Here is a 22,730-nt window from a genome sequence, read left to right as displayed (position 1 = left end):
GCTTTATTCAGATGATGCATCTAAATAAAAAAGAAATGCATGTGCAGACTGTGCCACAGTTTTTACTACTTTCAAGTCTACTTACAGTCTTAAGCACCTCACTAGAATCCTTGGTGTGTGTTCCTTTTTTTTTTTTTTACCATTTTATACTTGAAAGTGTTGACCTATCACAATGCTGCTTCTTTGTTGGCTAGGGTTTTGCTTTGGATGTCGTCACAATTTCACACTTTTGGAAATTATTCTCCATATTTGCACTGCAGTGAGAAACAGGGTTTGTGTTGTTCTGGTGCTCAATTTGGCTTTTTTAAGTGTTTGCCTGGGATAAAAGTTACTAAAAAGACCATCTAAATTACTGTTTATGCCAGCCTTTTCTCTAATGTTGGTCATTCTTTCTTCTGAGTATGTGGTTTTACACCCACATGTAGTGGATTAAAGATGTCTGGATCATGGGTGGAACTGTAGTGACACTGGTAATGTGCTTTTGTGCTTGTATGTTTGGGGGTGGTGGTGTGTGTTTTGAAAGAGAGAATGTGTTCTGTGTATATTTAATCCCCCCCTCCCCCCTCCACTCCTTTGACACCAAACAATAGGACGCTGAAGGAAACAACGGCCCAAACGCCACCACAGACCGTGGCCATATGGTCTTGTAAGACTTGGCGGGCAGCCCATTCTTCAGTTCTCGGATAATCAGTTCTCGGAGCATCAAGTTAAACTCTTTATTAGCCTGGACAACAAACACCTGAATTTGAGCATTCTTAAGTGTTACAAGACAGAGGGATAAACCCTTGGTCTAGGTTAGGGTTGGGCGGTATACTGTTATTTGAGATATATCAGTAATGTTCTCACAGAGCGTTAATTAAAAAATTCAAGTTCAAAGTACTTTATTTGTCATTGTAACAAGAACAACAAGACAGGAGAGCATACACTACCAGTCACACCTTCTCATGCAATGGTTTTTCTTTATTTTATTAAATCTTCTACATTGTAGATTAATATAAAACATCACAGCTATAATGGAACAAACCAGAATATGTCTTATATTTATGTTTCGTCAGAGTAGCCTTTAACCTTGTGTTTTGATTGACTCAAACACATTAAGAAGGCAAGAAATTCCATAAATTAAAACTCTTGACAAGGCGCACCTGTTAACTGAAAACCATCCAGGTGACTAACTCATGAATCTGACTGAGAATTACTGAAATGTGCAAAGCTGCTATCAAAACAAAAGGTTGCTACTTTAAAGAATCTAAAATATAAAACATATTCTGGTTTAACACTTTTTTTTACTACATAATTCCATATGTGTTCTTTCATAGTTTGGATGTCTACAGTATCAATCTACAATATTGAAAGTAATGATAATAATAATAATAAATAAAAACGAATAATAAAACATTGAATGAGAAGGTGTGTCCAAACTTTTGACTGGTAGTGTATGTAGAAAAATTAGCTATGATAATGTAAAAAACAACAACATAGAAATTGTTATAACATTCAATACATATGCCAGTGTAGTTGTAGATTTTATTCAGTAATCATACAATTGAAACAAAATATGGTAAGACAGCCCTGATTAGAACCCTCAGCATTACCATTTACTTGTTTTCAGAACCATCTGCGTTTTATGTCAGCAATTATGGTTACAAGACAATCTCACATATGCTTCTGATGACACAAAGCACCCACCTGCCATTAGTGATCAAGTTCAGCAGAAATGGTGTATCACAATTGGTGTGATGCGCTCTATAAAACAGCCGGTGTGAACCTGATATGTACTTATCTGTCTGTGTGTATCACATTGACTCTCATTTCACTGAGTGCTTTACCCATGTAACCGTGATCTTGATTTACATGGCGAATGAATGTTTACACAACCAGAGACACAATCCATTTACTTTTCTTTGTCCTACATTCATCTGATCTTGACGATCGCCATAAGAAAAAGCAGAAAATGTGCATGTGAGCGTGACCTAGAACCAACAGTACTATTAATAGGTGGTTATAATAGGATCTGGATTCTGGATCTAGAGCTAGAATCATATGTGGTGCATGTTGACTGAATTTATTCAAAGGTGAGTGAGATAGTTTTGGGAAATATACTTGTTTTTGTGCCACTGACATAATGGTTCTCTGAAAATGAACCCAGAACGACTGCTACTTGTACCTCTAAAACCTACTTATTAACACATCTCAATGTGTGTTGTGGTACCTATATTCAGTTTGGGTTTTACAGAGCTTTATGAGTGATCTGTGTAACTGCCAGAGTGCAGCGAGAGTGCAACAAGGAGCTGGTAATTGAAGAAAAACTAACCCCTCAGGTTTGGTATCGGTTGAACACCTGCTCTCCCTGTGTCTCCGTCTTTGTCTCTTTCTGTTTCATCATTATATGGTATCTGATTACAGTAACATCAGATTGTTTGCTTGAGGCTGTTAATGCACCTCTCAATTTACACACAAAAATGAATCTGCACCAATTTAATTGTGTCTGTCACTTACCAAATAGAATCTAAACCGTGTGCTTGTTTGCTCTTAAAAGGCTCAGAGGTAGCTCATTTATCAAGAAAAGGAAACATTATTCTGGGCTGGAATTAAATTATTTCATGTCAAGGCTAAGCCTGCACAGTTGAGCACATAAAGCTTTTGTCCATTGGGTGGCAGCCACTGTCCATACTACATGAGGCCAGAAAAATGATTCTTTAGTTTTGTCCATTCTGTCTTATAGCCAAATCGTTTAGCATTTTTTCTGATTCACTGTAAGTTCTTCCATAGACACTTGTAGACCATTTAGGTCATCTCATTACCGAGATGGCACCACTAGAATCAGATCACTTCATGTTAAGTCACATTCACAGTTAGTAAACCTCAAATTAAATTTTAAATAAGTTTAATCTATTGTTTATTTTGAAGCTTCTTTAATCGTCAGACTCGTCATGTTAACAAACATTTGACATTTGAATTTAATTCCTATCTGATCTCTCTCTCTTGATTATTAAGGGGAAGTGTGTAGGATTTAGGAGGAATCTATATGCAGAAATGGAGTATAATATATCGTCTGTTTCAGAAAAAGGAGCTCCAGCAGCTGTGTTGCACCTGAACGTGACACAAGTGGAATCCAGAGTGAGCAGCTGTTTATCGGGCAGCTGTGCATAGCATTAAAACAGAATGTATGTACAGTCTATGATCAGCTGTGGTATCAGTGGTGGAATGTAACTAAGTACATTTACTTAAGTACTATACTTAATACCTCAAGTACAATTATAAGGTACTTGTATTTTACTTGAGTATTTCGACATATGTAACTTTATACTTCTACTCCACTACATTTAGCAGACAGCTTTAGTTACTTTTCAGGTCAAGATTTAACATGAAAACATGATCAGTTTAAAATTATTATGCATGTTTATCAAGTAAACCGCATAAGTGTATTCATTAGTTAAAATGAGCTGGTCAACAATACAAAAATACATTTGGAATATATACACGGTCGCCAAATTAAGTTGGAATAAATTTGTTTTCAGAGACAATCTTCTGTTAATTGTGGTTTCATTTTCATTGTGATATGTTTAATAAAGTTTTGGTTTAAAGAAGATTTACACTTTATCTGTCAAGAATATTTTATTCCAGCTTTATGATCTGTGTATAACAATCTGAGTGGATCCATTCTGCATAACGAGTACTTTTACTTTTGATACTTTAAGTACATTTCTATGCTGATACTTTTTTGAATGCAGGACTTTTACTAGTTATTTCACAGTGTGGTATTAGCACTTTTACTTAGGTAAGGGATCTGAATACTTCCACCACTGGTCTTTAGTAAAGATAGACCAGGCTATGCTTAGCTACTTAGATACAGACTCACTTTCAGTGAGCTAACACTGTAGCACAAGGAGGCTACTGCCTGAATGTGCCTGCAATCAGCAGTTCTCTGGCTGATGATGGCTGGTCAGAAAATGTTAACCTTATCTCAAGGCTGCTGGAGTTTCTTTCCAAGCTTGGGAAAGAAGGGGCGAGGGAAGGGGCATTCAATTTGTTGCAATTTGCAACCTCTCCACTAGACGCCACTAAATCCTACATACTGATCTACTGATATGGAAAAACATTTTTTAAAAATTGGACAGAAGAGTTTAAAATAATCAAAATCAGTCTGGATGCAAAAGGATAAACTGATCCTATACGTTTAAACAAGGTGCATAATGATTGCTCGTCATACACATCTGTACTGTCTATGCCTGCTGCTGCACTGCATATGAGCAGGTGTACAACGTGGAAGTGAGGTAGTGATACCCTGTGTCTGCTTATTGTTGTCTCTCAGAGATTCTGAAGGCAGTAACACTGTTAGACAATTTTCCAGCTGGTCAGGGAGAATCAATTGGTCAGAGGTGTTATGGAAGTTGAGATGTCCTTTTTGCAGGGGGCTTAAACAAGACAGTGGTGCCAAAAAGAGCTGTCCCTTGAACTGGTTAGTGGCTGCATTTACCCAATATAGCACTTTGTTATGATTGTACACCAGTCTATTTGGCAGAGCTGATTTGACATTTATCTGGTACCCTTTACTTCCATATTAAATAACGATTTCTACAATGACTTTATATATTTATCACATTATTTTCAAAGCTGGCAGCACCACTTTTTAATAACAGAACATCCCAGATCATACCTTTCAGGAGCTAATTTTGCCTGTTTACATTTTATAAAACTGAATTTATGAATGCCAGCATGGCCCATGGCTGACCTGATGTTCCCATGTGGTCGTCTAATATCCCTGTATCATTTATGTGTCACCCCTTCCTTTTCCTGTCTTTCTGCAGTCCAGACACAGTGTTATCATTAGGAAATTAGCAAATGGTGTAATCTCCTCCCCAAGCTACCCATTTAAATCACATCATCCCCCTTTCCAGTGGGGCGATGCTGCAGCAGCAGAGATTATTAACACAGGCGTGGATTAGAAAGAGGTGGAGCTTCCAAGAATAAAGCTGTTTGGTTCATGATAGAGGCTAGATTTAAGATACCCTCTAGTATTTGCATGTATTTGATATTTCATAATGTAATACTTTTGGCTGTGGTTTCAGACCCTGACTTATCATTAGGGGTGTACCTTACTGTATCGTTCACGATAATACCAGTATATTTTTTTATATGATAAAAAAAATGCATATCGCGATATTGGCAACATTCCTACTTCTTCATTTGGTGACGTCAGATCATTCAAAACTTACTGAAGTTAAAGTTCAAAAGCACCAACAACAACAACATGTACTTAAAGTAACAAAAGTAAAAGTACTTGTAATGCAAAATGCAAACTCAGATTGTTTGATATATTCTCTATATAGTCGGATAATTATTTTTGATGCATTTATGAAAGCAGCATTTTACTGTCGCCAAGGTAACTGCCTATTTGAACTGCTTAATAAACTTTTATGTGGTTTCATTTATAAACATATTTATTCACTTTTTTGATGTTAAATCTTGATAAAAAGTAACTAAAGCTGGCAGCTAAATGTAGTGGATATTTGCCTTTAAAATGTCATAAAGTAGAAGTATAAAGTTACATGAATGGAAACACGCAAGTTAAGTAGATGTGCCTCAAAATTGTACTGAAGTATAGAACTTGTAACTAACTTGTACTTAGTTACATTCCACCACTGACATTTGCAGCATTGTTTTTATTATTTTCTAATACTTCCATTTTGCACTGAAGAGTCAAGAATAAATTTTTTGCAACTGTTGAGATTTGCACTATATACTACATTTTACTTTTATGGTTGATTTTTATGTATTATATTTTTGATATATTTTTCATTATTTTGTAATGTCCTGAGTACCCTGAAATATAGTGATATTCTTTCAGGGCCATATCGCCCAGCAAGAGTTACTGACAATCTGCAGTTCGACATATTAAGACCGACATACTTGACATTCTTGGGTGTGTGACTGAAACCATGTCTGTCAGTCAGTGGCACACAGACACTTGTCAGACACACCCCTATCTTGTCAGCCATAAAGAAGATCAAGCTGAGCATCATAACTTGTTTTATGACTTTTTATTAGGGCCACTCACACCAAGCAGATACAGTGTATATGCATTCCCATTTTAATGAGATTATGAACATGTCCCGTTACAACTGTGTTCACTGTCCTTGGCTATTACGCAAGACAGGTGAAATCACACCTGAGTTTAGATTTGATGCTCTCTTAATCATGCCCAAGTGGCCTACTTTCAGAGAGAAGTTCTGATTCTCAGGCCTATTTAATTTTACTGAGTGAAATCTGGGTCATATCCTGGCATTTTCAAAGGACTGCAGATTGTCCCATGATTCATTTCTGCTCCCAAAGCTCTCAGTGATTTCTGACCATTCTAGCGGATTACAGAGAATTTAATCTGGAGTGATCAGCTTTCATCAATAAATATAATACTTTTATTTTGTCATTCTGTCCTTTCTTTTGCCATTTCTTTTATAGCTTTTCTTTCTTGGCTCTTCTCCAGGTCAGCTCTGCCTTTTCTAACAGAGACTGCAACCCAAATTTATATAGGTTTTGTATATAAAGAAATTGCAGATATTAATGTGAACAAACAATAGTTTATGCTGTGTTTATTCACAACAGATTGCATTTTATAAAATGATTTAACTGGGTCAAAATCACCCGCGTTTATGCTGTGCAGAGTCCTTAATCTTTGGTCTGCACTAGCCGTGTCTGTGTAGACAAACAGCCGACACGATGCTGTGTCCCAGTAACTGACTCTAGGGATTAGCAAACAGTGCTATGTAGAGCAGCTAGGCTGAGTGTTTGCCTGGGTTTTTACTGTGTGCTGATATGTGAGCTTCTGATTTTACCATGAGGAAGAAAGGCCTTGTAGCAGGTTTGTTCACAAGTTATAAAAGAAGAAAAAGTTTTCCTTCTCACCACTTTGGATTTATAACGCACTCACAACTGTTACATTGTACAGAAGAACCTATTTGTTAAATTAAACTGTTAATGAGTTTATGAAGTTTGGATTGGTTCATTCTTGCCAGGTTAAGCTTGTTGCTACATTTCTTTGTATTCCTCAGTGTGCTTAAAACCTGCCTCCAGGAAATTCGCGAGTGCACATGTTTTTTACTCACCTCGTTTAACAGCAATGCAGTATTGACAGAACTGCCCCCTGGCAGTTTACATGACACTGAGGACTTTATTTTTAAGCACCAGGCATGCAGTTTATTTGAAAAGTGCATACTAATGATAAGGTATGGGCGTTTGGAAGTAAACCTGCCAACTCGAGCATCTATAACATTAATGATCAATGAATTGATTGATTATGTTTTTATAAATGCTCCAATATGTATAAAAACATGCATACATGGGCAAAATAAAATATATTTATTTTTTATATAAAGAACAGAACTATATAACAAAAACAAGTTACTAATGAGTGTGTTTCTCATTTAAATTTGTATTTTCATGCTTTAAAAGCCTAGGGCTCTTAAACACAAACAAGACATAGTCTGTTGTATTGCAGGATGCACAAAAAGTACTATGTGTTTTGTGTCTTTACTTGATCATTATCAGATCAACAAAATTCCACGTGAACGACCAAATACTCAACGATCAGTAATGGATCGTCAATTAATTATTCCCATCCCTACTAATGATGTAACACAACAGGGGCTGTGATATACAGTACACAATTAATGACGATAAGTGGTTTCTGTTCATATGATTTTGTTTTTATTTATGAGAGACTTAACTATATGAAGATTTAAAAAAAAAAAAAGTTTATGCTACTTTTAAACCTTTCAAAATACACATTCTAATCAGAAACACAACACTGGATAAGGCACAAAAAGATTTTTGTTGAAAATGATTGCGGAAGAGTTATAAAGATGTGAGGAGGAGGAGAGTCGGGCAGCTGAAGAGTAGCCTAAGGGGAAAAGATTATTCAGAGCATAACACTTGTATTCATTCAATTTAATGCCTTTTTTCCTTTTTTACACTCCTTATTTATTGATTTTCAGTTTTGAATTGATGCCTTTTAATGTGAATTTATTTTTTAATTTTTAAAGATTGATCCCATGTCTAACAAGGGACATGTTATAAAAACATAACATCATAACAAAATAACATAAACATCAACAAAGTAACATCCCAATTATTCAAACTATGAAAAATACTAAAACCTTTTTTCTTCCAGGTCCCAGGAGGTTATGGCATGTTGTTTATTTTCAGGTGTAGATATAAAATCAAACATTACAGCTCTGTCTAAATGTTTAAATCCTGATTTGCTCTTTAATACAAGAGTAGGAGTTGTCATATATCATATCTCCTGCAAACATTCTTTTTAATGTTTGTCACCAAACAATACAGCGTCTCTAATTGAGGTCAGTAGTGTGTCTAAGCAGATTCCTCACAGAGAAATGAATACATTAGTTCATAGCTCCCTCTTGTGGTATAAAAATTATAGTGAGGAAAATGCTTCCTACAAATATTACACCAGACCTGGTGTGGCTTTAGATGATAGGTCTGCACTTGTTTTTTTGTTTTTTTTACATATTTATCCATCTTGATGTTCCTGTAGTTGCATAGTGAGAATGAAGAGGACTCTTGTTTGATGTGCGGATAATAGAATGTATGCCTTATACAGAGACAAATGTCATCTGTTAGAGTAGAAAGGGTTGGAAGATTAAATAAGCTTTTATTCAATTTGGAGTCTGTTTGTAGAAGGAAATCGTTGCACTTAGTCCAGAGCCATAGTTCTCTGCATCATCTATCAAACTCTTAATTGTGTAATTGTAGTCTTTGTTTTCTTATAAAAGTTCACCTCACTAATGCCCTGTCACCAGGAAAAGAGATTGGCAGTGAAAAGTGGCAGTGTTAATTGAAGTGCTTCTGCAGATTCTATTTATAGCCCCTCTGTATTTCAGCAGCTGTCCCCCTTCTATCTCCCTGCCCAGCTCCTCTCACATTACCACCCCACCCCAACACTCCTCAGACCACGGCTTTACTGTGCTGTGCTGCCCGTGACCCCGCCCTCGACGCCGCCCTCCCACTCACTGAGAACGTGTGAGTGTGTGCTCTTTGCACAACCAGGTCCTATACCCTGCCTCGGCCCCGACTTCACTGCTCCAGTGACGGAGCGAAGATTGGAAGGTTAACCAGGCCTAAGGAGAAGGTAATGGGCGCGGGCCTCTGGTGGACTGTGTGTGTGGTGAGCGCTGTGATCTGCTTAGGGTCTACATGCTCTGCTTAGCAGTTCCATTTGGGTTCTGATGGCGTCTCAGAGTGGCCTCCTTTTGCTGCCGAAACTATTTATAGGAGTGGACTCTGATGAAAGCAGGGCCGGAGATGGTGAAATATGTTTGTCCTAAATGAGTAGAAGGCTAATTTTCAAACTGTTGATGAAAGGGAATTCTTCAAATATCAGCAAGTTGCATGCTTGTCTTATTAGGCATTGATGTTAGTGTGAAAATCGCTTTGTTTGTTTGTGTAATTCCTTTGTCGATCTGCCGTTACAATCGCTGGCTTTGATGTGTTTTGCTATCAGCATTGTGTATTTCTGTCATGTGGAATAGTCATATGTTTTCTGATTGAATTAGTGTCATCACTACAAATGAATTAAACATAGTATGTAATCATTTGAGTGTGCTGAGGTGAAAGGCAGTGCTTCATGGTAATTGATTTCAAGTAATATCATTGTAGACTTTTGGTCCTCTAGATCTTTATGTTCATGTCCCCCACTTGTCTCTTGTAGTGTTGAAAAGCAAACTATCCATTTCATTCTGTTGTCCATGTGTTCTGTCCATAGGGCTGCATGGTCTCACAAGTTCCCAGTATCCCATCGTTTACATCTAAAATCCCATTCTTCAGCTACACTCTGTACATCCTCCTCTCCTCGCCTGTCTCTTTTTTTCTCTCTCATCATTCCATACATTTATTCTCCACGTCATCCGGCTTGTTCCATGACTTCTTGTTCCTGTCTTCATGGCGTACAGATCCCGCTTTTCATTCTGGGAGCACAAGGGAAGTCTCGCTTTTCTGTGGTTTTTATGTTTAGTTTTGTTTGCCTTTCAGTTCATATCTGCATGCTGTTTCTTGTTGAATTTGCTAAATGTTCCTTTACGTTGATAGAGAAAAGCTTTGGCATGAATGTATGGTTTGATCTTTTTTGTGTTGCTTCTTCTCATTTAGGCTAAAGTTGAGAAGTCAGATGTAAGTGTTGTTTTTTTTATCTGCATGCAGTTTTGTGTGCTGTGGTACATCACAACATTCTGGTAGCTGAAGTATTATAATGTCCTGGAAAATAAGTATTATTAGCATTATATTAAATTTTGGAGAAGTTGGAGACAGATACATGCGTCAGTCATTCATGAATAGGGGCCTGAGTTGATGTTCGTTATTCTCAGAGCAACTACTTTTTTTCCAAATACAACAAAAGCATGGGTTTAAAAAAGGGTATTTTCTTACAATTCAGTCTCTTCATTGTAAACACTGTATCACTTGGCCCACTATCTGAAACACAGTGTCCACTTGTGTTCATTAGCCAATTAAACAATCATAAAATATTTTTTTTTCTCACTGATAAGCACTGACATTGCATACATTTTGATACTTTTTTTGTGCGGTATCAGATTTAAACAAAAAAAAAATGCCCTAAAGATATATTGATATTATTTCCCACTTTCACTGAGTTATATTGTTTGTCAGTCCACACCATCACTACCAGATATTAATTCGTTTTCAGAATTATAACCCTTTTAAATCAAAGCTTTTTTATATTATGTATACCAAATGCTAGGGGCATTTTTTGTGTGGATGCACAGCAACATTACCGATATTGCTGCATTGCATTAACACTGCAGTGCGTCAGTACAGCAGCAATAACTGTAGTGGAAACCAGGAAAATAATGAAACAACACTCGCTGATATAATTCAATTTTTGAGTGATCCTTTATAGAGAGTTTCTGAGCCCAGAACCGGCTGTAGAAAAGTCTGACAGTTTGTCTGTGTCGGCCAGGGGAGTAATCTGCACCACTGTCTGCCTTGCTCTGTTTGTATCCAGTCTGATGATAGTAGTCACCCTCAGGCAGTCACTAATCCTGGGCTAGACACAGGAAGTGGTCCACAGTCAACTGCATCATCAGCCGAAGAGTCCAATAATAACGTAGCCATGGTCGGCTCAGACCCTCCAAGGGAAGATCAGAGTTCTGGGGACAAAAAGGTGGTGAGGATTGTGAGAAGAGTCGTCAGACGTGTGGTTCCTGCTGGGACAGGGGAGCAGAACCAGCCTGCTGTTTCTGAGTCTTCCAGGGCTGCCTCATCTGCAGACTCTGTGCTCAGAAGCACCAAAGCTCCTGGGCAGGACAAGGATGATATCTCAATGGGCCTGACCAGCCTGATGGGCAGAAGTAGAACCAAGGAACACCGGCCTCGCACACGCACCCAGGACCGCAAGGAGGACATGAAAGAAGAGGCGAAAGAGGAGGAGGAGAAAGGAGAAGTGGAGGAAAAACCTACTGAGGAAAAATCAGAGGAGGCTGCATCCACAACCACGCCCACAGCTACAGCATCACATCCCACACCACCAAAGTTCAACCCCCTCACCCCTCCAGCTGGATTCATCCCTGCCCCGAAACCTGACCCTTTGGCCCCACCTGCTGGCTTCATCCCTGCCCCCAGACAGAATCTGTTGAGCCCTCCACCTGGTTTCATCCCTGCCAGGAAATCCAGTCCGGTGCCTCCAAAACAAAACCCTCTGGCAAGACCTCCAGGATTCATCCCTGTCACAAAGACCGACCCCCTGGCTCCCCCTGCAGGGTTCATCCCAAAGCCTCGTTCAGTTCCTGTAAAGAAACCAGAGGTACTGAGTGAAAACAGTGCATGTGTGGAGCATGCTGTGTGATAACAACACAGACATTACTGTTCATAAAGAAACAACCTTCTCATAATGTTTACCCTCAAAACATTTTAAATTTGATTATAATTGCTTTTGGTTATGCATCATCACTCTTAAAACTAGAGTTATATAACATCTCATCTCATTATTAATACCATTTTCTGCAAAAGTTGCTCCTGATTTCTGACAAAGACAAGTTTTTAAGTTATGAAGCCACCCTGAATAAGTGAAGGGAAACAGGGTGCATGTACCAGCTCATGATTAGACCTCATCAGTGGGTATAAGGGTGTACTCATGCTCTGCACTCTAGTCTGGTCAGTTGGAGTTGTGTGTGCACACTGAGCTGTGACTCATTACTGCCACTTTCTGCAGGCAGAGCATTGAAGTTTCGCTGACCGCTGAGGCAGAGGCTTTAACGATCTTTTGGGATGCTTTTTAAAGAAACATGAATCACAAGAAGAATTCAAATGATAATTTCATAGAGTAAACAAGTCGGTAGTTTTTGCCAATTAAACAGCCCAAAACTGTGTACCAGGAACCCAAGATCCCATTGGTCATGCATCACCATGTGGAGCTCGCAGCTGCTACTCGGATTATTGAATTCAGCTTTAGTAAAACTTTTAATATTTATGTCCCGACTTTCATTTTGTACCTGTCCCTTCAGTTTGAAAACTTGTATATATTCTCTATTTCAATTTGTACTGTAGACACAGTTATATATTTTGTCTATGGCATTTTGTCTGCCAGCAGGCCGTCTAAGAATCTGATCAACAGATGTCCATGAAATCTGGTGAACAGTTGGATATTTGGCCTTGGAGCGGGGGATTTGATTTCAGAGATATGCACCTGGTGTTTTTGCTGGGGGATATTGTGTTTATGACAGCTCTAGGGGGAGATTTAGCTTCCTAATATTAAGGGAAGGATCAAGATGTGAATTTAGAAATATGTGACTAAACATTCCAGTCAGATTTGTGCTGACTGGTTGTATTACTTTTTTAATCTCACTGGAGCCATATAGCCACATTACATGTTGTTGAGCCATTACCATTAGATGCAATTAAACTATCCATAACTAGTCTATGTAAAAGGAATCAGTATGGTTTGAGTAGCAGTTTGCTTCCACCTTTAAGTTTTGTATTGAAGTTTATTTGGCATTAAAGATTCGAGAGAAAAAGTTAAATTAACATCCGCATTGTAATGGTGCTACTTAGCCTTATTGTCTAGATAAAACTAGAGTTACTGATCACATTCTATTACAGAGCAGAGTCATAAACGTTGATCATTTAATTTCAGGTTAGACTCCTAGATTCCTGCTGAGAAATTCAGCTGAGACGACACTAAATTATTTAACTACACTTATGAAATTCGCAACAGCTTGTTGCATAAGTAACCACTGACAAACAAAAGCCTTCAACCATTGTTATTTTGCTGCAGTGCTTTATGATCCAATTTTCTGTAATAGTCATTTCCCCTTGCTCATTTCCTGATTGAATTAACTGGAAAATTAAATTAGCAGGAACAAACACCCCTTAAAGTTGGTTGCAGTTGTGGTTGTGTTGAACTGAATAAAAAGTAAAAAGAACGTGCACTAAGCTAAAAAACAACAACATAAATGTCATCCTCATCATCATCTTCCATGTTCTATCCATCTGTGTGTGTCTATGTGCACTTTTGTCTGTGCGTCTGTGGATATTTGCATATATTGTGTAAAGGGAAAGGAGACGCCTTGTCCCTCTGTGGCCCTCGATGTTAAGCCATCCCCTGTTGCACTGCCCCAGACTCAGTCTGCACCAAATCAACAGGTGTGTGTTTATCTTGCTGTGAAGGTACACGTAACAGTGTGTGTTTCTCACATTCAAAAGCATGAGACATTTTTTTTTACATGTGCCCACTCAGTTTTCAGTTTGTCTAAAGTGGGCAATCATAGCAATTTCCTCTGCATCACTGATTGTACCTTGTGGCTACCCAATTGCAATTGCTGGTCCTGCTATCCAACTCTAGGTCCCAGAGCTGGTTCCCTCTGAGGAAGATTACAAGCGTGTGAGGAGGATCTTCACCATCAATGGCAAAGATGTAACTTCTTTCTTTGTAACTTTGTTTGGTTTGTACCTGCCATGTGTTACCAAGGCTTGTTACCCTGTTACCAGCCTGTAACGAGTAGCGTTGCAACACTCCGGGAATATTCAAAGTTTGAAACTTTCCATGGGAATTTACAGGAATTTATGGGATTTAGCAGGAATTTATTGTGATATATGGGAATTGACAGGGAATTTACAAAATTGAAGGTTGACCCTTACCAGCATATATAGTAAATATAGTTGGGGAAAATATCTTTTAGTATATTCTTGACTAAAACAACCAGATTTCATGCAAGTACACTCACTGCATCGCTACTAGGGCCATATTTACAAAATTCCCCAGCCTTACTCCCCATGGAAAGTTACTGTCAATAAACCAGAAATTTACTGGAAAATTTCCATCCCTTACGAGTCGACTTCAGCAGAGAGAGGAAAATGTACCATGTCCAGGCTGTCCCAAGCTGTCTGCTGATTGGGTTCATATGACAAGGCCCCCTGCGTTGTTAGACAGTTGGTGTGAAATCTGAAACTTTGAGATGGAAGAGATATTTTCTCTGACTTACAAATAATGCAGAAGAAAGTCATTATTGTCATTATTGTTTATAAAAGTTTCTCATTATTTTTAGATAATAACTCACTGGTTTTAAAAACAGTCATTCTTGCGAGATAAGTCATTCTTTTTAGAACGTTTATTTTGCAGTACTAAGTCCTTTTATTAAAATTCAAAGTCATTGCTTTGTGATTAAGGCATTGCTTTGAGATATAAAGTGATACTTTTGAGATGCTATGTTATTAATAAACAAAGTTTCTCGTTGTAATGACATAAATTATCTTTTTTATGATATTTTGTGGCTGTTTCAGAGTTTGGTCTGGAGAATATAAAAGCTTTCTTTGCAATTTGAGTCAGACTTGTGTTCCCTGGACTTTGATGTTTACAGTTTATTGGAGAGCAAAATATTCTGTGAATAGCTTACAAATCTCCAGTTTTAGATCCATAAATGCTTTCTTACATGGTATGCTATGTGATCGATTAATAACACTTTTGTTTCAGAAAACACAACAATATGAGTTCTTGTACTCTTTGGGCTCACTTGAACACCTCTGATAATGAATTTTAACGGCTTAAGCCCTGTGTTTCTCTCGCTCAATGCAACTGCTTTGTTATCAGGTCCAGAGGAGCACCTGTGTACTGTACGACTCCATGCACAGTGCTTGGTTATATGGCAGTGCCTAGTTATTTCTTCCCACAAAGTTTAAAGCACTGAAAGGCATATCTTTTTATTCCTTCTCTTGTTATCTCAACTTGTGTCTCATGTCTCTATTTTTGCTTCTCTGTGGGTCATCGGATCCTGACTTGCTGCTGTCCTCTTTGCTGTTTGCATGGCTAGCGTGCCAGAGGCCGTAAATCCCCTCAGGTACGGCTTGCTAGACGGAGGGCTCGCCGTGCTCCCTCACCCGTGGAGTGCCGCAGTCTAAGCTTGTTCTCCTCTACTGACCCTTTCTGTGGCCTGCTTTGTCTGTGCCTGCCCACTCGTCGTTGTCCCCACGCAGCTCTCTTTGGTTCATTCAGGGTTCATGCGAAGGCCCAGAATGTAGTGATGTAACACAAGTGGTTAGCAAAGTTTGGTTAGGGATTCTCAATTATGTTTTAGAGGTCTCAACAGAATTTATAATGGCTTAATTTAACCAAGGCTGCATTTAATTTAGAATGAATACAACGTGCAACTGTGTATTGGTTTAGCCACTTCTGCATTTACACCCAAATATAGATACTGAAGTTATGCAGTAGACATATGCAACAGTAAGCAGTTTCTCAAACACATTGCCCTGAAAAAGTTGCTTACATTTCTCTGCATTTGCTTGCAGTGATACAGTATATTTGTATATCAGATAACATTATATTCTTATTTATGTATTACCATATTTTCTCTATAACTCAGTTAATTAGCATTGACTTATATTATTATACTGAACTGGCTGCCCAGCTTTTACACCTTTCTGTATACAACTAATCTTGTTAATTGTGACTGTTAATTTAACAGAACATTCATTTTGGACACCAGTCCCACTGACACACACACACACACACACAGTACTTCAATGCACCTTGTAATCCCTACTCATTAATGCATTAATATTGTAATTCTTTACGGTGAATAACTTTAATGACTCACTTATTCTGTGTTCGTTGCTTGACTTTTTCTGTGACGGTTTGCACTGAAGAACTGCTGATGGTCTTGCTGCAGTGTTCTGTAATATGGTTTTTACTCACATAATGGGACTTACTATACTTTTTTATTTTGCATTGTTTGAATTGTGCACTTGGAAATTGCAAGTGAATGTAACGTTTAGATGTTGAACTCAATCACTCGAAATACTGATTTGTCAGTTAACTTTTCTCCCTCCCTTTTCCAGTCTAAGCCTGTTGAGGACCCTGTGGCCATCCTTCAGGCAGCACACTCAGCTGCAGCTAAGGTCTGACCATGGCTACAACTGATTGTAGTTCTGGTTGCATCCCCCTGTGTTTTAGAGTCATGTGTTTCTTTTTGTGGGTTTTGTGTGTGTGTGATGAACTAGTAGAGGGGTGCAGGAGAATGGCTCAGTAGTTACTGAGGCAATCCCACAATCAGGAAAGCCCAGCTTTCATCTTCCCTACAGGCCTAGCTGTTGAAATGTCACTGAGCACTCTGCAGTTCACTACCTGCTGTCCCAACATCTGAACCAGAGCGAGAAATACAAAAAACTGCATTCTTAGTGTAGCGATTGGTTGTTTATTATGTTAGCTTGATTGCAAGTCTGAGCATGCCTGTTTCCATGTATGACACATTCCAAACACTTGATTTGGCTCTTTGTGTTTATGTTGTTTGAAATTATGTAGGCGTTCTTTACTGTGCACTCCCCTAAAACTCATGTATTTTAGTGATACTTGTGTGATGTACTTTGGCATGATATAACACCCACCAGCTCACCCTTTGTCTGTAGTGTCTTTTCAGTGGACACATTAAATGCACTCCAAACGTTTTCCCTGCACATTAAATGAACTCCGAGGGAATTATGGGAACTGTAGTTCTGCCGTGGAGGGTTAATGTCTATTGACCATAAATGCTAGAGGTGAAATATGAAAACAAACTAACTCAAACATGTTTTCACACTGAAAGAAGCCCTCTTCCTAAGGAATACAGTTCCCCTTACATGTTATATGCGAATGTGCATGTGAATCCATGCTTGTGAAAGTGTAATTTGTAGAGTAATTTATAGTGCAGTTATCTGATTTGATCATTAATGGGATAATTCAGATTTTGAAATTGGGTTATATGAAGAACTTCTCCATAGTTAGTGTATTACCTACAGGGGCTGGCCACTGGGTGGCCACACCCAGTTTGGAGAAGCAGGTACTAGTACGGGATAAGAGCTGCAGCAAAAATTATTTCAGACACTGTAAAAAAAAAAGTATATATATATAATTGATTGATATAAATTCAGTGTATGATAAATTTAGAAAATTTTGCCCTTTCAGACAGGGAATTGACACCGTTATATCCATTTGTGCTCTCTTTAAAGCCACCAGACTTTGACACAAACATAGCCCTATCCACAGCAAGGCACAAAACTTTAGGTTATTTACATAACCCCAGTAATATGAGTGAGATGTCTCACTATGGGATCACGCCCCCGCTGCAGACCTCAGAAGCATTAATCTCATTACGCCAAACGTGATTGGCTGGTGAAACGTGTCCATCCGCCCCAGGTAGTACCACCTACCTTAAATAGTTAATGTGGACGGCACCACCTCATTCAAGATAAACACCTCTTCTCACTCGCCCAAGCAAGAAGGGTTGTCTGGTGAGTCATCTCACTCCTATTGCTCAGAGAACCGGGGTTATCTAAATAACCTAAAGTTATCTTTCATAATATTTTGTTCGATGTGTCACTATGGGATATGGTTGCTCCCGTATTGCCAGACAAGCCTATCTAGCGTCCACCAAAACACAGGGAAAAATACTCCAATCAGGACAGCAAAACTGCTTGTGCCACGCACAGTGCGGAGACGTCCAGCGTATAGAAATGGACAAAAGTGAGAGGGGAGGACCAACTCGCTGCAGCACAGAGGTCCTGAACAGAAACTCCCCTGAAAAAGGCCCAGGATGCATCCAAGCCCTGAGTAGAGTGCGCTCACAGGCCCTACAGGTGGCTGCAAACCCTGACTTGTATAAGCCAAAGCAATCGCCCCCACCACCCAGTGGGATAGACACTGCTTTGTGACAGGCTTCCCCTTATGGGGGTTAGCCCAGGAGACGAACAGCTGATTGCTCCTCCTGACAACCCTCGTCCTATCCATGAAAGTGCGTTCCGCACAACTGGACATAACGCATGTGACCACTGCCCACCTGGTGAGGCAGCAAGAGCCACGAGGTCAATAGGAGAACATGAGCCCACCACCTTAAGCAGGAAAACCGAGATGGGCTTCAAAATCATTCTCACATCCCCCAAGAGCTGAGCGCATGAGGGATGCACTAAAAGCGCATGGATGTCACTAACCCGTTTAGCCAAAGCCAGAGCCAGCAACAATACTGTCTTGAGAGACAGATGTTTCAAGTCTGTGGCTCAAAAAGGAGGGCCCTTAAGCCCCTCCAGAACCACAGCCAGATTGCAAAATAATAACAAGCTGACAAGTACACTTTAATTGTGGAGAAGGTTTTCCGTTTGTCAATCAGGTCCTACAAAAATCACTATCACTCCTACTGGATACTGAAAAGGAATGTGGCCGTTTCTGTGACACCATCCCTCAAACACTCTCCACTTGCAGTCATACAGGGACCTAGTGAAGGAGGCTCAAGCACTTTGTACAGTGGAAATCACCTGCTTTGAAAGACCCACAGCTGGGACATGCGTCGCTCTCAGGCAGAGGAGATGACCGCAGCGGCACAGGATCAGTCTGGAGTTGATAGTCACAGTCGTCGTATTGTCCATCCTCACCGGACAGGACATGATGACCCATGAGAGACGGAAGAAAATGTTACAAGGAGAGGAACATCGTTGAAAAATTACAGAAAATTTATGTGAGAGCTCTGAAGGTCCACACTCCTGCGGCCCCTCACAGATTGGCCCTTGTGAATTTCACCCCAACCAGTCAGGCTGGCCTCTGTAGTGATCACCTTCCTGGACAGGACGGAACCTATGGGCACCCCGTGGGTCAGAAAGGACGGGACTCGCACCCCTTTGTGACTAGCACTCTTCGTGCGCCATGACACATGGAATCCAGCCCGCATGAGGCCACCCAAAGCTGGAATTCCCTCATATAGAGCTGGCCAAAATGGACTACGAGAATGGCAGACCACATCAGCTGAGTAACCGAAGACATAATCTAAACTGAACAGATTTGCCTGGCTGAAAAAGCGTGAGAAATGTCCTGAAAGCTTTCACTTGGTCCACCAAGAGGTGTCGTATGAGAATACACGTGTGCACCCTTTTCTCCTGCTCCGATTCGGCCAACAGCAGCCAATCGTCCAGATATGTGGCCAAGCAGATGCCCTGCCGTCTCAGCGGAGCTATTGCCACTTCTGTGCATCGCACAAACACCCTTGGGCTCAAAGACAGACCGAAAGGAAGCATGCGGTACTTGTAACAGATCCCCCGAAAAACAAATGTCAGACATTTTCTGTGGGGAGGATAGATTGGTATGTGGAAATACGTGTCTTTCAGATCGACAGAAGTGAACCAATCGCTCTGTTGTACAAGGCGCAGCAGGGATGCATGCGTCAGCATCCTGAACTTGTATTTCCTGAGATATTTACTCAGAGCACGTAGATTCAGGATAGGCCGAATGCCGCTCCCCCCCTGTTTCCTCCTGTATTATACTGGCGAATCGCAGGGGAACAGCAGCAAACTGCAGCCTGTATCCCCTCGAGATCATCTTTAGCACCCAGGGTGAGGGTGCAAGTGCGGCCCATCTCTCCCATCTGGAGAGACATGGCCCCCGGGTGCTGCTGAGCATTTTTGCCCGGGATCGCAGCACAGCGGCGGGGCCCACACATCCCCTGCCCTGGTGAAAGCTGTGGCTTCCTCCCGAGGGGGGACAGCGGGCGTCACCACCACGCTTGATGTCAGTCAGGGCTGACTTAAAACAGTCAGACTTGGACGGCAGGCTGGGCCTCCTGAAGGATACCGCTGACAGTGGCACCACCTCAATGACCCCCCTCTCCACCTTCAATGCTGGCGCCGCCGAAAGGGAGATAGGGGTCATGTCCAGACAAGCTAGCCTGGCGGGCAATCGGGAACACCGCACAGTGTTGACACGAGCCAGGGATAGCCAGCCAGGCGTGTTCCAGCCCTAGGCAACTCGAGCAGACCTAGTGCGCATCCTTGCTCGATATTTTATTCCTAGCCTCCATTCCTCTCGCGCTGGTGTGCAGGCAGGGAGTTGAGGTAGTTAGCTGGTGTGCAACGCTCGGAACTCGAATAGCCGTGGTGGGGCAGCGAGGACAGTGCCAACCAAGCCATGGAGGGGCGAGGAAAGCCCAGAAATTGATCTGGTGTGACCAACGGAGCAGGAAATCTCCAAAGCTAGGTAGAACCCGAGGACAGAAGCTAAATAAGATCTGTCTGTGGACAATTAAGCTGAAAAGCCCAGGACGCGAGATATGCTCCGAGTGAGAAGAGGTGTTTGAATGACGTGGTGCCGTGCCAGATTAATGCTTCTGAGGTCTGCAGCGGGGCATACATACCATAGTGAGACATTGAACGAGATGTTATGAAAGAGAACAGTACATTGCTTAGTTTCCAGGCCGTTCCTTCTGCCTGCTTCTCCAAACTAGGGGCATGTCAATGGCCATTTACTGTGGAAACACTGACTTTGGATAGCACCTCAGAGAAGCTCACAAAAAAAGAGAAATATCCCTTTAATCATTCAAATGTTACTTTTATTTTATCTTTTTATTTTGTAATGTCCAATTATTGATTACAGCAGTGTTTCTCATTCTGATTGTCAACCTGTTTCTTACAGGGAAAGACTGAGGAGCAGATAACAGCAGAGAGAGCCTGGTATAACACAGAGAAAGTATGGCTTGTACACAAGGATGGATTTTCCATGGGTTTGTAAAAAAATTATACTATACTCTCAGTTTGCATGTGTTATATCCCTATATGAGAATTTTATATGAAAGCCTTAGCTTACTACACTGTGTGGTGTGTCTGTTCTTGGGTGACATTTGAACTATAGAGGTGAATTATTTAAGCTTAGATAATGCTTATGATATTTTAATGTTAAAAGAGGCCACCAGACGAAACTAGACCTCAGACTGTATTTAATTAGACTAAGCATGTCGCTTAGTTCAGTTTTAATGACGCTTATACATTATTAAATGGAATACAACTGCCACACATTATCAGACATGTTAGATAAGATTAAGATATTGCACTCAGGCAGAGATTATATGTCATGATGAATTGACTCCACACTTTGTGGTGATGCAGCAACTCTCCTGAAAACGGAGGCAGGCAGTCTGCCAGAGGGGAAGGTGAAAATCCGCCTGGAGAGTGATGGATCTTTATTGGATGTGGATGAAGACGATGTAGAGAAGGTATTTAATCATCAAATCAACTCTGAACCACATCAATTACGGATGACACTGGGTGAGTACGAGACCGTTTTAACTTTGACTTTGAACTCCAGGCAAACCCTCCGATGTTTGACCGAGTTGAGGACCTGGCCTCTCTGCAGTATTTGAATGAGTCGAGCGTGATGCACTCCCTGCGGCAGCGCTATGGCGGCAACCTGGTGCACACCCATGCTGGGCCCAACATGGTGGTCGTTAACCCCATTAGTGCCCCCTCGATGTACTCTGAGAAGGTGGGCTGCAGCCTGTGCATATAATGATGCATATCTGTAATCAGAATGAAGATATTAATTGATATGCAGAGCCTTTTCTCTATGATTTTCTTCTTCACTGTTTCTTTATATTCTCTGCAGGTGATGCAAATGTTCAAAGGCTGCAGAAGGGAGGACACTGCCCCTCACATATACAGCATGGCCCAGGCTGCCTATAGGAACCTCCTGACCACTCGCCAGGACCAGTCCATTGTGTTGCTGGGCAAGAGTGGTAGTGGCAAAACCACCAACTGCCAACACATCATCCAATACCTAGTCACCATTGCTGGCAGCACCAACAAAACATTCTCCAGTAGGTTGGAAAGGAACTCTTAATATTAAGAATTTAGTGCATGTTGTTGCTGATGTAGACCCCCCAATTGACTGTATTTGTATTTGTCTTTGATTTCTGTAGCAGAGAAATGGCAGGCAGTCTACACAGTTTTGGAGGCATTTGGGAATGCTTCTACCTGTATGAATGGGAATGCTAGTCGCTTCTCCCATATTGTTTCCTTGGACTTTGACCAGGCTGGCCTGGTGACCTCTGCCTCTATCCAGGTACAACAAACACACTTATATATGTTTTATTTATTTATATAAATCACTGGTGCTCAATCTGCACTACCTACTCATGCATATATACCATGTGTCATAAACTAGTTTAGATATTTTACCAACAGGATTTGGAGAACCTGATAATGTAATAAATTCCCGATAATGTAATAACCCCGATAATGTAATAAAAATCTGCACTTGATTCCATTGAAAATGTAATAAAACCTGATAATGTAATAACTTCCCGATAATGTAATAAAGTGCATTTCCCAATAATGTAATACACTTTTTTCCCCCCAATATTGTAATAATTTAACAGCAGACCACCCAGACCCGTTCATTCGTTTTTCACAAACGAGGTATC

The 22,730-nt window shown here is 40.4% G+C and overlaps 1 protein-coding gene across 1 annotated transcript in view; it reads left to right on the top strand.

The window, feature by feature from the left end:
* Positions 1-22,730, top strand: part of LOC131986770 (unconventional myosin-XVIIIa-like) — a 72,425-nt gene that overhangs the window by 2,080 nt on the left and 47,615 nt on the right. The window contains exons 3-7 of the mRNA XM_059351875.1: positions 20,948-21,035; positions 21,418-21,524; positions 21,617-21,793; positions 21,914-22,124; positions 22,227-22,369. Coding sequence (XP_059207858.1) covers positions 20,948-21,035; positions 21,418-21,524; positions 21,617-21,793; positions 21,914-22,124; positions 22,227-22,369 — 726 coding nt within the window. The remainder of the gene's footprint in view (positions 1-20,947; positions 21,036-21,417; positions 21,525-21,616; positions 21,794-21,913; positions 22,125-22,226; positions 22,370-22,730) is intronic.

This window comes from Centropristis striata, chromosome 15, assembly GCF_030273125.1.
Source record: "Centropristis striata isolate RG_2023a ecotype Rhode Island chromosome 15, C.striata_1.0, whole genome shotgun sequence".
In the NCBI taxonomy this organism is placed as follows: Eukaryota; Metazoa; Chordata; class Actinopteri; order Perciformes; family Serranidae; genus Centropristis; species Centropristis striata.
This window is presented reverse-complemented; position numbering and strand designations above follow the sequence as displayed.